This window comes from Anolis sagrei, chromosome 2, assembly GCF_037176765.1.
Source record: "Anolis sagrei isolate rAnoSag1 chromosome 2, rAnoSag1.mat, whole genome shotgun sequence".
NCBI lineage: Eukaryota > Metazoa > Chordata > Lepidosauria > Squamata > Dactyloidae > Anolis > Anolis sagrei.
Window position 1 is genome coordinate 277,250,669 of NC_090022.1, and position 15,555 is coordinate 277,266,223.

General features: G+C 37.4%; 1 protein-coding gene across 1 annotated transcript in view; it reads left to right on the forward strand.

Moving 5' to 3' along the window:
• The window catches only part of PRKAA1 (protein kinase AMP-activated catalytic subunit alpha 1), a 36,549-nt gene extending 22,902 nt beyond the window's left edge, over positions 1-13,647 (forward strand). The window contains exons 4-9 of the mRNA XM_067464626.1: positions 559-703; positions 3,007-3,094; positions 4,825-5,049; positions 7,344-7,827; positions 7,943-8,069; positions 9,215-13,647. Of these exons, the coding sequence (XP_067320727.1) occupies positions 559-703; positions 3,007-3,094; positions 4,825-5,049; positions 7,344-7,827; positions 7,943-8,069; positions 9,215-9,459 (1,314 nt within the window). The 3' untranslated portion in view covers positions 9,460-13,647. The remainder of the gene's footprint in view (positions 1-558; positions 704-3,006; positions 3,095-4,824; positions 5,050-7,343; positions 7,828-7,942; positions 8,070-9,214) is intronic.
• The last annotated feature ends 1,908 nt before the right edge of the window (positions 13,648-15,555 follow it).

The following is a 15,555-nucleotide window of genomic DNA, read 5'->3' on the forward strand; positions in this document are numbered from 1 at the left end:
GTAAGAAAAGGGAAAGCTAAAGAGCTGAAATAATCAGTTTAGCAGTTTTCAAAGAATGGCATTTAGTTATTTTTGTTTAAAGTACTGACCTTTTAAACCAGGTTAAATACCTTCTTAGCTAAAGTGAATGTACCAAGTAATCTAAGAAGCTGTTTTGTTAATTATGAAACATCAGTTTTGAAGCTTGGACACTATTCGGATTTAGTGGTGATGTTTAGAAAGCAAAAAAGTTTTCCGTCTTATTAGTAAGTACCACTAAGAACAAAAGATGATATGGACTTTCCTATTTCTTTTATATTGTCATTTCAGTTCATTTTCCTCTTTGCCCCTAATGATCATACTTTGTTTTTTCATGCACCTTTTCCTGATCAAAGGTTTTCCGATTTAATTAATATAGCTTCTACCCTTCCTAGGAAGGCAGTGGATTGGAGGAGGTTGTCCCAAAGCCACAAAACTGGCATGTATTACTATTAAAATGTAGGGAAATGCTTGAATGGTTTGTGTTGTTTGCTTGTGTTTTAAAAACGTACTCCCTTTTCTACTCTCCCTTGTTGTTAGCTTGATGAAAAGGAGAGTAGACGCCTCTTCCAGCAAATCCTTTCAGGTGTGGATTATTGCCACAGGCACATGGTAGTTCACAGAGACTTGAAACCTGAAAATGTACTGCTCGATGCACACATGAATGCCAAGATTGCTGATTTTGGTAGGTTTCCTTTGAAGTGCTACTTATTTTTGTATACTTCAATTATTTAACGAGTGTTACATTTCAGGTACTGAAATCCATTACAGAAGTGATATATGTAATGCCAACCATTTCTTTGTGTATAAAGGAAAAGTGTAGCTCAGTGTTACTGCTCTTTTAGTATTTTTTAAAAAATGTGTGCCTTTTGTGGCTTTTTTCTAAATTGCCATCGGGATAAATATTTTTGTGAAGGTAATGCTTAAGCTTTATATTTGCTATGAGATGTTCTGATATGAGTTGCTCAACTGAAATGTAACACCGCAGTGCATTCTGTAAACCTGTGTATCGTAATGTGAAAACTTACACTACCAGATCCATGATTCTCTGGCAGTAACTGACCTTGCACTTGAAAGCAGGAGGAGGTGCTTTATACTCAAGATGCATTTCTATTATGTCTAACCTTTGACCAGGCTGGCTTAAGCTGATGGGAATTTCAGTATAGTGGCACCTGGAGGGTCACAGAAACCCCAACTTTAGATGGAGGAATGGGGGTGGGGAGGGGGTTGAAATGTATCACCAATAGATATGAGGTCATATTCTGCCATTGACCATATTTGTCCATTTCAGGAATCCATGGTATATAAATATGGAAATATCTAGATAATATGGTATTTCTTTTGTAGATATGGTGAATCCCTGATTTTTTTAAATGGTTTCTGATTTAACGAACTAAGTACATCTAAGTGTCCAGTCATTTCAAAAGGATGATGCTTAATTACAGTGGGGGTTAAATTAAGCCTTACCAGGGAATTGCAGTACCCTAAATGTCAAAATGCATTTGGATAGCTTACAATTTACTTACCATTTTAAAAACTCGCAAATGTTCATTTTAGTTTTTCAATACATAGTATAGTACAGTATAGAAATATATAATATAATGCAATGCAATATAATACTAAGAATAATACAATAGAATAATATATAATAATAATAATATTGTACTATAGTAATACTAATATATTAAATATAATTACTACTGATAATATATATTACTATACTGTTTTATTGTATATTTGTATATTTGAAGTTATAATGTTTTTGATTGTGAACAACTTTGAGTCTCCATATGGAGAGATAAAGCAGGATATAAACAAACAAACAAACAAATAACATACTAAATGGAGTTTAGAGTAAAATAAATATGCGAGATTGTCTTCTACTGAGTTGGCCCACCTAGCTCATGGATCTTGGAGTGGATTTCAAAAGTTTCAGTCCCATTTAAGTGAAGATTCAGTCCCTTTTAAGTGAGTAGACAAGAGTCTGGTCTGTTGCTGAGCTGCTTTTCCTCCCAGTTTCTCTTGGGGAAATATGTTGAGGGCTTTTACAAATAGTGTAGGACATTTGTCTCTGATTGGACAGTGTGAGGGAATCTAAGATTGGATTTATTTATAGCAATAAAATTATGTGCCTAATGTGCTCCAGCTTAGCTGAAAACCTTCTCAGTCCTTTTGTCTTCCTGGAACATTTACTTTGCCTTGCCAACAAGATCCTTTGATCTGTTTTTTGGCTATGCTTATTGGACTTAGGTTGGCTTTTATAGAGGCTGCCTTTGTGGGAATAAGCACTCTAACAAAACAGCAGCAACAGTAGCAAAACAGTGGTGGAGACCTTGGCTTTAAGAACACCAAGTGAAAGAGGCTAGATTAATGAATGATACTAATTGTCTTTGTTCTACCCCACAACTTTTCTTATTTATTTTGGAAATAATAGATGAGATCAGATCTTATAAGGAGGAAATACAGAGTTAAGGGTGTGGCTTTTCTAAAGTTGGCCGATCTTTAGCTTGATTCGATAATTCAATATAAAACCTCCTAGAAACATTCCTTCAGAATCTTTTTTTTTCTGCATTATATTGATCGTGGGGAGGAAGTTCAATAAAATACTTTTTTAGGGAATTGATATTCTTGGATCATTCTGCATTCAGCTTTATTAAAAGCTCTCTTCCAAAAGATTGTGGCCATGCCCCATTTAATGTAGCAGATTCAAAATCTCAGTTTTAACTATTCTACAATTTATGATAAAGACATCTTTTTCACAATGTTTTGCGTATATTTTTACTATGTCAAAGGTAGTGCCATCAGAACAATTTTATTTAATTATTATGTATGTGGTATTCCTACTGGTAGTATTGTTTTGTTTTTGTGCCTCATTTGTTTATGTAACAATTTGGATGCATGAATAACTTATTTGCACTGTGGGAGGCTTTAATGTGTTTTAGTTATCTGCAACTGGTCATCTTCATTTGAACTTTTGTACATTTTCAGGCCTTTCAAATATGATGTCAGATGGAGAATTTTTGAGAACAAGCTGTGGCTCTCCTAATTATGCTGCTCCAGAAGTAATTTCCGGAAGGTAGTTTCTCTTCTTGGATAAATGTATATATGTATTCTCAAAAACAAAGCCCTGCTCTTCAGTGTTAAAGCTACAAGGTAGATTGCTAACCTTTCAGGTTTGGAAATTTGAAAGTCATTCTCATATCTTGTAGTGAGGTACTATTAATTGCTATAGCTTCCTAGGATAAAATGTGTTGTATTGTACTGAATATAGGTCTATTGCTACAACTGATACTGTCACAGTTTATTGATTTATTGCAATTATACCACACTTTTCTTGCAGAGAACATGGACATAATTTGTTTTTAATTCTCTAGTGATTTGTGTTAAACTGAGTGATAGATTCTGTTCAGAGGTAACATGGTCTGTTTTTAAACTGTAGTTAAGCAGTTTATATGCTTTTCTGCACATGGAACCATAAACTGCATCCCACATCTCCTTTTTCTCAGCATATACATCTTCTAACTTTACCTTGATTATTATAAAGTTGTTAACATCTATCATATTCTTGAAACCAAGATCAGGGCTGTAACACTTAATAGCTAAAATACATTGGAGAAAAAGAATTGAGCAGAACTGCGGGATATGCAATATTATTATGCTTTCAGCGCATTATAACTCAGGATTAGGGAACCTCTGAACTTCTGGATGTTGTTGAGCTCTTGATCTCACCTGAGAAATGGTGAGGTCTGATGGAAATAATAGCTCAACATAAGAAGGATCCAAGGTTCTCCATTCCTGCCTCATTTTTATAGTGTTGCAGGTATGCCAGTTTGTACTTGGTTGATTAAAGTGCCCCAGTGTATACTTGAGCATTATTTAGATCCAGGTGTTTCTCATTACAGTACTGTTGTAGTTCAGCCTATGAATGTGCTTGCACCTGACCTCTCTTGGGATTCTGGACCTGTTGGTCATTCTGATGACACTGGGGATTCTGGGTCTGCAAGTCAGCAGAGACCCAGCAAGAGATTTTAAGCCCTGAAACTGAGCAGTCGATGTCTGAAGGCCACATTCCTGAAAGGCAGTTCACTAAGGAAGCAAGATCAGGAGCAGATCTGAGCTCAGAGGATGATAATAAAATTCCAGGTGGACAGTCTAATGAGCAGTTAGGAGATTTACGTTCTGTCAACATAGTATTTCTCAAGAGAGAGTACAAAGGTCAAGAAATTTTTATCATGTTCTCAGGGGAGAAGGCATGATTTTCGTTCTATATTAGCTAGCCCAGCAGATGGGCCCATTAGTCCAGGCAATGCTGGTGTTGAGTAAAGACCTATGGTCAAGTCAAGGGATTTTTAGTTCCATGTTTCCTTTTGTTCATATTTCTTGATTCCAGGTTTTGAGGACTGTTTCTGAATTTCATGTTTTGGATTTATTCTGCTTTTGTATTCCTGGGTTTTGATGCTACTCCTGTACTTTGATTTCTGTGGATTGTTCCTTATATTTGGACTTGGGTTTTTCATATTATTTTGCTGAATTGCTTCTCATATATGTTCTTCAATAACTGCTTTGCTATTTTACCTTGGACTGGAGTGTGTGTTAAGTACAAAGGTGGTTCTCAGCCTTGGAATGCAACAAGTACTATGTCACTGCATAGCATTTGTGTCCATTTTATATTAACAAATGTCAAAACACATGCAATTCAATACTTTGCGTATTTTCTTCTGTTAACCATAGAAAGCATAACAGACTAAGAAGTTTCATGTAGACATTGTTACGTGATTAAAATTCACTGCAAGTTCCATTTTCCAGATTATATGCAGGCCCAGAAGTGGATATCTGGAGCAGTGGAGTTATACTTTATGCTCTGTTATGTGGAACCCTCCCGTTTGACGATGATCATGTGCCAACACTTTTTAAGAAGATATGTGATGGTATCTTTTATACTCCTCAGTACCTGAATCCAGCAGTAATTAGCCTTTTGAAACACATGCTACAGGTGGATCCTATGAAGAGAGCTACAATAAGAGATATAAGGTATGTCTCACCACCATATGTATATATTGACCTAATTATAAACATTTATGTCAGATTTACTGCCCCATCTGCTGACATTGTCCTCATTTGGGCATAATATTAATCATGGTGAACTGGCTATGATTGTGAAATTAGCTAAATATATTACCGAACTATTTTTAGAGTTTTCTTCCCTTTTTCTAGAACTGCCATGAGCAAATATCTACTTCCTGAACAAGCTGCAGGTTTTCATTGCTTCCTAACCAGACCAAACTGCTGTTCGTTTATCAGTGGTTGCTTGAAATAAGCCAACATAGGTCAACCTTGGCTTGTTTCAGTAAATCGTCGTTTATTGTTAAACAGTTTTGTCTGATTCATATGTAACAGTAGACGGAGATTAATTTAAACCTGGAAATTTTATGTAATGTTTTAAAATGGATTTTTAACTTAATTGTTTTATTTAATGTGTAATGTTGTGATATATTGTGTATGTATGCTATATGTGTTGGCATCGAATTGCTGGCGATGTAAGCCTCCCTGAGTCCCCCTTTGGGGATTGAGAAGGACGGGGTACATATGCTGGAAATAAATAAATAAATAGTTTCTCTTTCTTTTGATTGTACTGGAAGAATGAGTGGGAGGATAAAACATAAGCATCTAAGTTTTGGCACTCGCATTCCTGAATTCCTGAACTAGCATTATGTCTGAACTGCAAATTCTGATTCTGTGATCATGCTATAATTGGTATAATCTAGTTTCTTTTGTATTGTAACACACCATACTGTACATTAATGAACGTTTCAATGCAATTATTTGCATATGAAGAGTACATAAAACTAATGCTTATTTTTTTAAGCAGCTTTGTATCAAATATAACATTAATTATGTATTTTGGGCCAATTTTGATACTTTTCTCCTTGAATTTGTGTTTTTAAAGATGTTTTCAGGATGCCATTTTTGTTGTTATTTTAAGCATCTGAAATATTTCTGATTTTGTTGTTGTTTCAGTACTTTGAACACATAAAATACTGTTTTTAGAGTCATACTATGTTGATTTTACATTAGATTTAAAAAATAACATTGTGGGCTTTTTTGGAACTAACATGTATACAGCAATAAATCTAAAACAATGTTGCAACTGAATCGCTACATTTTAAAGAAAAGTTTGAAATTGGGTTGTAAAACATGTTTTGTGTTTTAGCAAGCTGCACTTTTAACTGCTGGAAAAAGGTCAATCAGAAATAATACTTAGGAGGATATGATAAATTGTTGCCATTTAATAAATAGGAAGATATTTTAGAAAGAAATTTATTCTTTTGATGAATGTTTTATTAGCACAATTTCAGCAGTTAGCACTATTTTATGTCATGAGCTGAATCAAATGTCACTTTCAGATTGAGAGTAAAAGCAAATCATAAAATATTCATCTGTGTTTGCAATATTTTGTTAGTAAAATGTTTGCCGTATATACTCATATACAAGCTGACCTCATGTATAGGCTGAGGAAAGGTTTTGGGGGAAAAAAGGATGGCGATGTGTCCCATGGATAAGTCGAGGGTCATTCCATGGAGGGGGGAAGTACCAGTGCCACATCAAGGCCAGCCCTTCTTGTTCCTTCTCCGCCATTTGTCCACCCACACTTTGGAAAATGCATTTCAGTGGAGGAAGTAGATGGAGACAGAGCTTCTTTTAGGCTCTGCAAAAGAGAACTTCCAGAACCTGCAGAAGAGAAGGCTGAGAGGAGACAGGGTGGCCATGTATAAATATGTGAGGGGAAGTCATAGGGAGGAGAGAGCAAGCTTGTTTTCTGCTGCCCTGGAGACTAGGATGTGGAACAATGGCTTCAAACTGCAGCAAAGGAGATTCCACCTGAACATTAGGAAGAACTTCCTAATTATGGGAACCGTTCAGCAGTGGAACTCTCTGCCCTGGAGCGTGGTGGAGGCTCCTTCTTTGAAGGCTTTTAAACAGAGGCTGGATGGCCATCTGTTGGGATGGCGATTTGAATGTGATTTGAATGCAATTTTCTTGCTTCTTGACAGAGGGTTGGACTGGATGGCCCTTGAAGTCTCTTCCAACTCAATGATTCAATATTTTTATGATTTTACCAAGGCAGACTTAGTTCTCGCCTATCACACTGTGCTCCAAAAAGAGGATGGTTCCTTTTTTCATGAATGTTATAGTACAGTACTTACATCAACCTGTGGATAAATCAGAACATGTTTTTACTAAAATTTCTGGACTTGTACTTGAGTATGTACAATATTAAGGAGTGGAACAGCTGGATTGTAAAATGACTGTTGTTTTGCATCTAGGGAACATGACTGGTTCAAGCTCGACCTCCCTAAGTACCTCTTTCCTGAAGACCCATCGTACAGTTCAACCATGATTGATGATGAAGCCTTAAAAGAGGTCTGTGAGAAATTTGAATGCACAGAGGAGGAAGTTCTCGGCTGTTTGTATAATCGAAATCATCAGGATCCTTTAGCTGTTGCCTACCACTTGATTATAGATAACCGGAGAATAATGAATGAGGCTAAAGACTTTTACTTGGCAACAAGCCCACCAGATTCCTTTCTTGATGATCACTTCTCGCGCCCCCACCCCGAAAGAGTGCCATTTTTAGTTGCTGAACTACCAAGGCAGCGGCATACGCTTGATGAGCTAAACCCACAGAAGTCCAAACACCAAGGAGTCAGAAGAGCTAAGTGGCATTTGGGAATTCGGAGTCAGAGTCGACCAAATGACATAATGGCAGAAGTTTGTCGAGCAATCAAACAGTTGGATTATGAATGGAAGGTGAGCTTGCTTTAGTCTCAGTTCCACAAACAGTGACAGTATGGGCTGACTTCACAACAGTTGTTTTTTGCTTGAAATTTTATGGTACAAATTAATATTCAATTCTGCTTCTTAGGTTGTAAATCCATACTATTTGCGTGTTCGAAGGAAGAATCCAGTGACTGGCACTTATTCCAAAATGAGTCTACAGTTATACCAGGTGGACAGTAGGACTTACCTATTGGATTTCCGTAGCATTGATGGTATGTGAACCTGATTATATGCATTTAATTGTTTGCTTGTGAAAAGAAATTTAATATTCTTACTGTGTTTTTTCCTGTGTGGAAATCAGTGATGTGTTTTTAGTACAGTAAGATCCCTGTAACCACTAAACCAGTACCTGCAGTTTCATTTATCTATACTTGTGGGGAACAGATGGGAAGTAATTTGTTAAGTCCTACGGGTGATTCTATGGTATACTTCCACCAGAAATTACAATGGAATTGTTTGGAGGACCTATCAAATTCCTAGAAAGGATATCTCTAGGTTCTACAACAAAACTATAGTATGCTATGACTGGAAGTAAGAAAATTAACTGGCACTTCATTAACCACAGTCTGGCTGAGAATTTATCCCTTACAGATACTGGGTGCCACTGTTTGTTATTTGCACTCTTGTATTCAGAGGCTGTTGGGCCTCCTGGTGGTGCAACAGGTGAAACCAATGAGCTATTAAACTTGCTGACCAAAAGGTTGGCAATTCAAATTCAGGGAGCGAGGTGAGTTTCTGCTGTTAGGCCCAGCTTCTACCTACCTAGCAGTTCGAAAACATGCAAATGTGAGTAGATCAATAGGTACCGCTTCTGTGAGAAGATAATGGCACTCCATGCAGTTATGCTGGCTACATGAAAATTTCTGAACAGGGGCACAGGTAGCATTCCCTATGCTATCCTATCCTATCCTATACTGTCCAAAGTGCTCGTGCTCTCTCCCCCCCCCCCCCCTATATATACAGGGCTGGAGCTACACTTAAAAGTGTACCTGTTCCGATTTAAATACAAATTCTACTTAAGAACAAACCTTACAGAACCTATCTGTACTTATATAAGATGAGATTACCATTGTAATGTGCTTGTGATCTTACTGGCTGCCTAGTTTATGGGAGCACTGGGGTAGATAAACTGCAGTTTAATCCAGCCAAGCAAATTTTTATGGTTAACACTACCCAGTCAGTTAAAAGAGCTTATATTCATTCCAGACTGCCCACACTTGATTTATTGAACTAGATTGGGTCACCCTGGAGATATATCACCATAGTGATCTACATTTTCCAGTCTGTCTTATTTTTCCAATCATTGTTACTGTCTCGTCTGGCTGCCATACATTTTAAATTGTTCTCTTTTCTCTAGATGAAATTAATGAAGTCAAATCTGGGACTGCTACTCCCCAGAGGTCAGGCTCTGTGACAAACTACAAATCTTGTCAGAAAGATTTGGACACTGATGCTCAAGGAAAATCCTCTGATATGTCTCTTACCTCCTCGGTGACCTCTTCCCTCGACTCATCTGCAGCTGAGTTGACCCCAAGATCAGGGAGCCACACAATAGAATTTTTTGAAATGTGTGCGAATCTTATTAAAATACTTGCGCAATGATTTGTAGGGTTGGCTTATTATTATTTTTTACAGCAATAAGCATGCCTAAAAAGAAAAAAAAGAAATCATAGTCCTATGCTTCCAATTATAATCAAGTTACAGTTAACTTTGGCACTGAGAAGACTAGCCACACTGCAGTTTGCACAGGAATTGACTATAAATTTAAAAGCAGTCTAGATATCTTCATGTAACGAAGTAAATTATGATTAGACATGGTATGATTTGTGTGAAAGAAAAGGCAGCCTTGTTGAGCAGAGTTTGTTTTTTACTGTGTACACATTGGGGCTTCATGGACTCTGTAAACCATATTCTTTTGTAGTTTGTCTTTATATTGCTGACTATATATTCCTGTTACAGTAAAAGTGGTTATTTGTTAGATCAGGATAAAACGAAGATGATTTTTTGCATAGCAGGCTTCAGTTGCCCCCTGATCTATCATTACAACGGTTCCCTTTGACAAACAGCACTTGTCTCAAGGCTGCCAGTGGTAAAAAAAGGCTCCTATCATGTTTTTTTAATTACTTGATGTGTTGACAGATCTACAGTCAAACTATGTGCTTGGATTTTCCATAAAATAAAGGAGAGAGTATTGTTAAAGCCAGTAGTGTGGGGGTTCACTATTTAGGAACAGGAGGGATAAGCCAGCATCAAAAGAGCTTTGGAGCTTGTACAACCCTTTACATAGAAAGTTTCAGAAGCACTGTGTGATATTGCAAGGGAAGGATGCTGCTATTCAATGGCAGGGAGCAGACAGAAATCCTAATATGAATTCTACCTGTGGATTTTAGTTGGAGGTTAATTAGAGTAAGGGGCTCTCTGGCCACAGCATAACGTTGTCCTTAGAAAGATACAAAATGTATACTTGGCAGGTCTGCAGCTGTGCAAATTAATTTACTCGTGTCAGATTAGTAGCTTCTTGCATGCTACTAAACAATAGGATCCTGTGCCTAAATCCCATGAGAATGTGGCTGATAGGATAACCCAAATGGATTAGTGCATGCAGTTCTTGGAAGCTTACACTGAGAAGTTGGTGGCTTCTGTTTTCATATGGCTTTCGTATCCAGGTTTCTTGGCAGATAACTCTTCAAGCAATGGGCGATTTGGATTTTGTCTCAGTTGCATAGTACTTTTTTACATCACTTTTTATACTGAAGATTTGTAAAAGTAATGGAACATTAGGTAGCTCTGTTTGGCTTTGAAATGTACATAAACTCATTGATTAGCAATGGGTGGGCAGGTTTAGCTGCTAGAAACAGCTCATTTTTGATGATTACTAAAGTGCTGACATAATACTCGTGCCCAGAATACATGTTTATTTAATTCAACAAATTAGGTGAATTAGAAGAGGATATGCACAAAAATTACTACGTTTTCCAGTATTTCAAGCCCAGCTCAGATACATCACTTAACCATAGTTGTCTTTTGCCTTAATTCTCTCTGGTCTCAAACACACAAGCTGTGTTTGAACAGAATGATAAGCAAGAATTCAATATCATTCTAATTTACCATGAGTAAGCTATATGATTGGGCATGCAGTTCATTTTCTCATTTTGTTTTTCTCAACCACCATGGCAACTAAACAAACCAGCAATGGCATGTTGACCTTACTGAGGATCTTGGCTTGTTACTTCAAAAGGATCCAGGATTTGCAGATGACGGTTTGTTTTGGATTTACAATTCCTAATTTGTTTTGGAACAACAAGGCAAGAATTTAGTTCAAACAGAACCATTTACAAAAGCATTCCATTTACAAAAGCATTGGCACGTAGTTTATTCACAGTTATGCAGAACTCTGGTTCATCTTTCTGTTTTACAAGACAACAGGGAAGTTGTGGGTCTACCTTGCCAAGGCAAGCCCTTCCCCTTGACAGCCTATAGGAAGGAATCAGATAACTTCCTCTTCAACATACAAGCAGAGAAAGAAAACTGATTTGTTTACTATGATTTGCTTAGTGCAGGTGTTATACTTCAACTGTGGATAACACAATTTTTTTGGAAATCAAAGTTTTCATACACTAGCTTATGACTTAAGGAAACAACTTATAGCTTAAGGAAACAAAACCATGGTAAACATTACATGAATAGGATCTATAGCAGTGATGCCCAAACTTTGGCCTTCTAGGTATTTTGGACTTCTAGAAGCCCTGATTATTATAGACCAAGGCAGGCAGGGCTTCTGGGAGTTGAAGTCAAAACATCCGGAAGACTTAAATGTGGGAATCATTGATCTATATATATGTGCAGTTTCTAGAAAACACACAGGTCTCTTATTCCTTCTATGCAGTGAAAATTTCTGGTAGGAAGTGTTCTCAGTAGATTCTGGCAGCAGTGAATTAGGTGAAGCAATGCACCTCTTCAGATAGTAATGCAAGCTGGATCTGGTGAGCAAACAGATCTGTATCTAGAAATGATTTGAATCAAACCACACATGCAGTTCCTTATGCCTGCAACTGCTGCGTGGATTCAAGTTATTCCTATTTGTTGCTGTGTTATCATATAAAAGCTTAAATCTGGCATTTTGTGCTGTCCTCAATTTTCAATGTACTTCATAGTAGCTCTTCAGATCTTTGTCACCTGCTGATCTTTCAGAGATACACACACACATACAGTAGTCTTCTCACATTAATGTTTTCACATCTCTTCAAACATGAAACTTCAGAATGCAACAGGGTCTGTAGAGTAAAACTTGACTAGTGGTCCTTAATGTGTATGTTTGCAAGGAGGTGAGGTGGGCAGGATTAAATGTTACTTTTTTGATATGTAGTACAGCTGTGACACCATACAAAAGAAGGCTCTTTTACAGACCAAGTAGTAGTTTTGTTTTTTTTTAAATTCACGGAAAAGTATTTTTTGTCTAGTTCTGCTGCACCTATTCAGTAACTGTGATTGTTATTAGTTATGCTGTATTACTTTTGAAATTGTTAATATTGCACTTGTCAAATGGCATAAACGCACACTTTTTCTTTGTTTTATTGCTGGATAGCCTCTATGATATGTCCAGGACATTATGTTCTGTGGCTTTGGCAAACATGAAACAACAGTGGGTCCAAGCCATATGTACCACCTCTGTACTTTGTCTGTTTTAGTGGGACACACAGCCCAACTGTATGCATGTTTATACAGGATTACATTCCACTGAGTTCAATGAGGTTTCTTCTTTGGTATGCCTGCATTACGACTGCAGATTTTGGTGTAATTCCTATTTAGATCCCACTGAAATGGATTGAAGATTCTGCCAGCAGCATCTGCTGAACTATGTCCAGTGTCTTTGCATTGAAGAATGCAAAAAAAAATCCTTCCATTTTATATATTTTGGTTGTTTTTGTTCTCAAGCTATCTTCTAGGTTTTAATTTTATCTTAGTATGCGGAAGCTAAATTATATAGCAGAAGGGGACAATTGCCGATACTTAAATGGTCAGTTTTAAAAATTTTAAAATAGCATTAGTTCAGTAAATATTTCATTTTCTATACCATTTTTAATTTTTTTCATAATTGGGGCTGTCTGATGTATAATATTCAAGCAAAAATTGCTTTTTCATATTTTTTTTACACTTGCAGTAAAATGTTGATCCTGAAATTGTGTGTATTTAAACTAGGCCTTGTGTGGTCTTGCTGTGGAGGCTGAGAATTGGCTTTTCTTAGTGTTACATCTGGACAGAATGGTAGCTGGTCATGTTGCAAGAGGAACTGCTTTGCAAAAGAGACAGCTGTGGAACTGTGAAGAAAAAGGGCTTCCTTAATAGCTTCATCAGAAGGAACAAAAGCTCTCATAAGGGTTCATTGTGCAACAGGCCAAGTATCCTTTCTAAAAAAATGTTTCTCCAAGTTTGATCCAGTGGGAAAGCCCTTCAACTGTCCATGTGCAATGTAATTTAACACTGGCGAGAGGATAGAAGTCCATTTTTGTGGTGCAATATTTTCAAAGACCAACTTTCATCTATGTTTTGACATTTTAAGTGTTTCAATATAAGTTTTGAAATTGTTACTTTGTCACCTGATTCCCCCTCCCCATTTCATTATACAGCTTAATGAATGGATGATCACCTCTTACAAACAAGATGTGCCTACTTCTATTGCAGATTTTCTCTATCTCTTTTTGTTGGCAATACTGAATGAAAAACTGCTTGTGATAGCTGTATATGACTTGTTACTTTTAACAAACATTAAATTGTATGCAAGTAAATTTATGTTCTGTTTCTCTGTACGCACTGTGTTTTAGTTTTTGCATTTTTAAATGTACAACATGTAGTGAAATGTATGAGAACTTGTTTTGGTTTAGAAAAATGGTAATCAACATCCTGCTGTGGAAAGTATTAGCCTTTCTTGAGATGCTGTGCAGAGGGAAAGGCTTTAAGGAGAAAAACTGCTAGCACACAAAAAAGGGAATTTGTAAAACCACTACTGCTAGCTATAGAAACAGAAATAAGAAATAGACCATGGATTCCTGGGTTTTTTTTAAGGGTAATTATCTTTTATTTATATAGCACACATCAATATACCTGGCACTTTATAAATAAAACAACCACAAGTTGGTCCTGTCAAAGATGTGCAATCTAAAATACAGTGAGGGAAAAAAAGTAGTCAGATACCAATTATTCAAGTTCTCCCACTTATAAAGATGAGAGGCCTGTAACTGACATCATAGGTAGAACTCAACTATGAGAGACAACATGAGAAAACACATCCAGAAAATCACGTCTGATTTTTAACAAATTTATTTGCAAATCATGGTGGAAAATAAGTATTTGGCCCATAACAAAAGTTCATCTCAATAATTTGTTATATATCCTTCATCGGCAATGACAGAGGTCAGACATTTTCTCTAAGTCCTCACAAGATTGGCACACACTGTTGTTGATATGCTGGCCCACTCCTCCATGCAGATCTCAAGAGCAGTGATATTTTGGGCAACATGGACTTTCAACTCCCTCCAAAGTTTGTCTATAGGGTTGAGATCTGGAGACTGGCTAGGCCAATCCAGGACCTTGAAATGCTTCTTACCAAGCCACTCCTTCATTGCCCTGGTGGTGTGCTTGAGATCATTGTCATGCTGAAAGTCCCAGCCACGTTTCATCTTCAGTGCCCTTGCTGATGGAAGGAGGTTTGCACTCAAAATCTCACAATACATGACCCCATTCATTCTTTTATGTACACGGATCAGTCGCCCTGGTCCCTTTGCAGAGAAACAGCACCAAAGCATGATGTTGCCATCCCCATGCTTCACAGTACCACAGTAGGTATGGTGTTCTTTGGATGCAACTCGGCATTTTTTCTCCTCCAAACACGCTAAGTTGTTTCTGCCAAACGGTTCTACTTTGGTTCCATCTGACCATATGACATTCTCCCAATACTCTTCTGGATTATCCAAATGCTCTCTAGCAAACTTCAGCCCCGGACATGTTCTGGCTTAAACAGGGGGGCATGTCTAGCACTGCAGGATCTGAGTCTCTGGCGGCGTAGTGTGTTACTGATGGTAGCCTTTGTTACATTGGTCCCAGCTTTCTGCAGTTTCCCCTGTGTGGTTCTGAGATTTTTACTCACAGTTGTTGTGATCATTTTGACCCCATGGGGTGTTGGACTGGATGGCCCATGAGATCTCTTCCAACTATGATTCTATTATAGATCTTGGAGTCTTCATGGACAACATGAACCAACAGTGATTGTATATGGCATTGAATATTTGTGTTTGTATTTGGAAGCTGTCCTTAGTCACTTCAAGGAGAGAAGAAAATTTAGAAATAATAATAATAATAACAACAGTGTGATGCAGCAACTTAAAAAGCCAATGGGATTTTGGGCTGTATCAAAAGGAGTATAGTGTCCTGATCAAGGGAAGTCACAGTGCCTTTGTATTCTGCTTTCTGTGTCCAATTCTGGGCCTCACAGTTCAAAAGAGATATTGACAAGCTGGAAGGTATCCAGAGGGTGACGGAAATGATCAAAGGTCTGGAGAACAAGCCCTATGAGGAGCATCTTAAAGAACTGGGTATGTTTAGCCTGCAGAACAGAAGGTTGAGAGGAGACATGATAGCCATGTACAGCAGTCTCGCTTATCCAATATAAACAGGCCAGCAGAACGTTGGATAAGTGAAAAT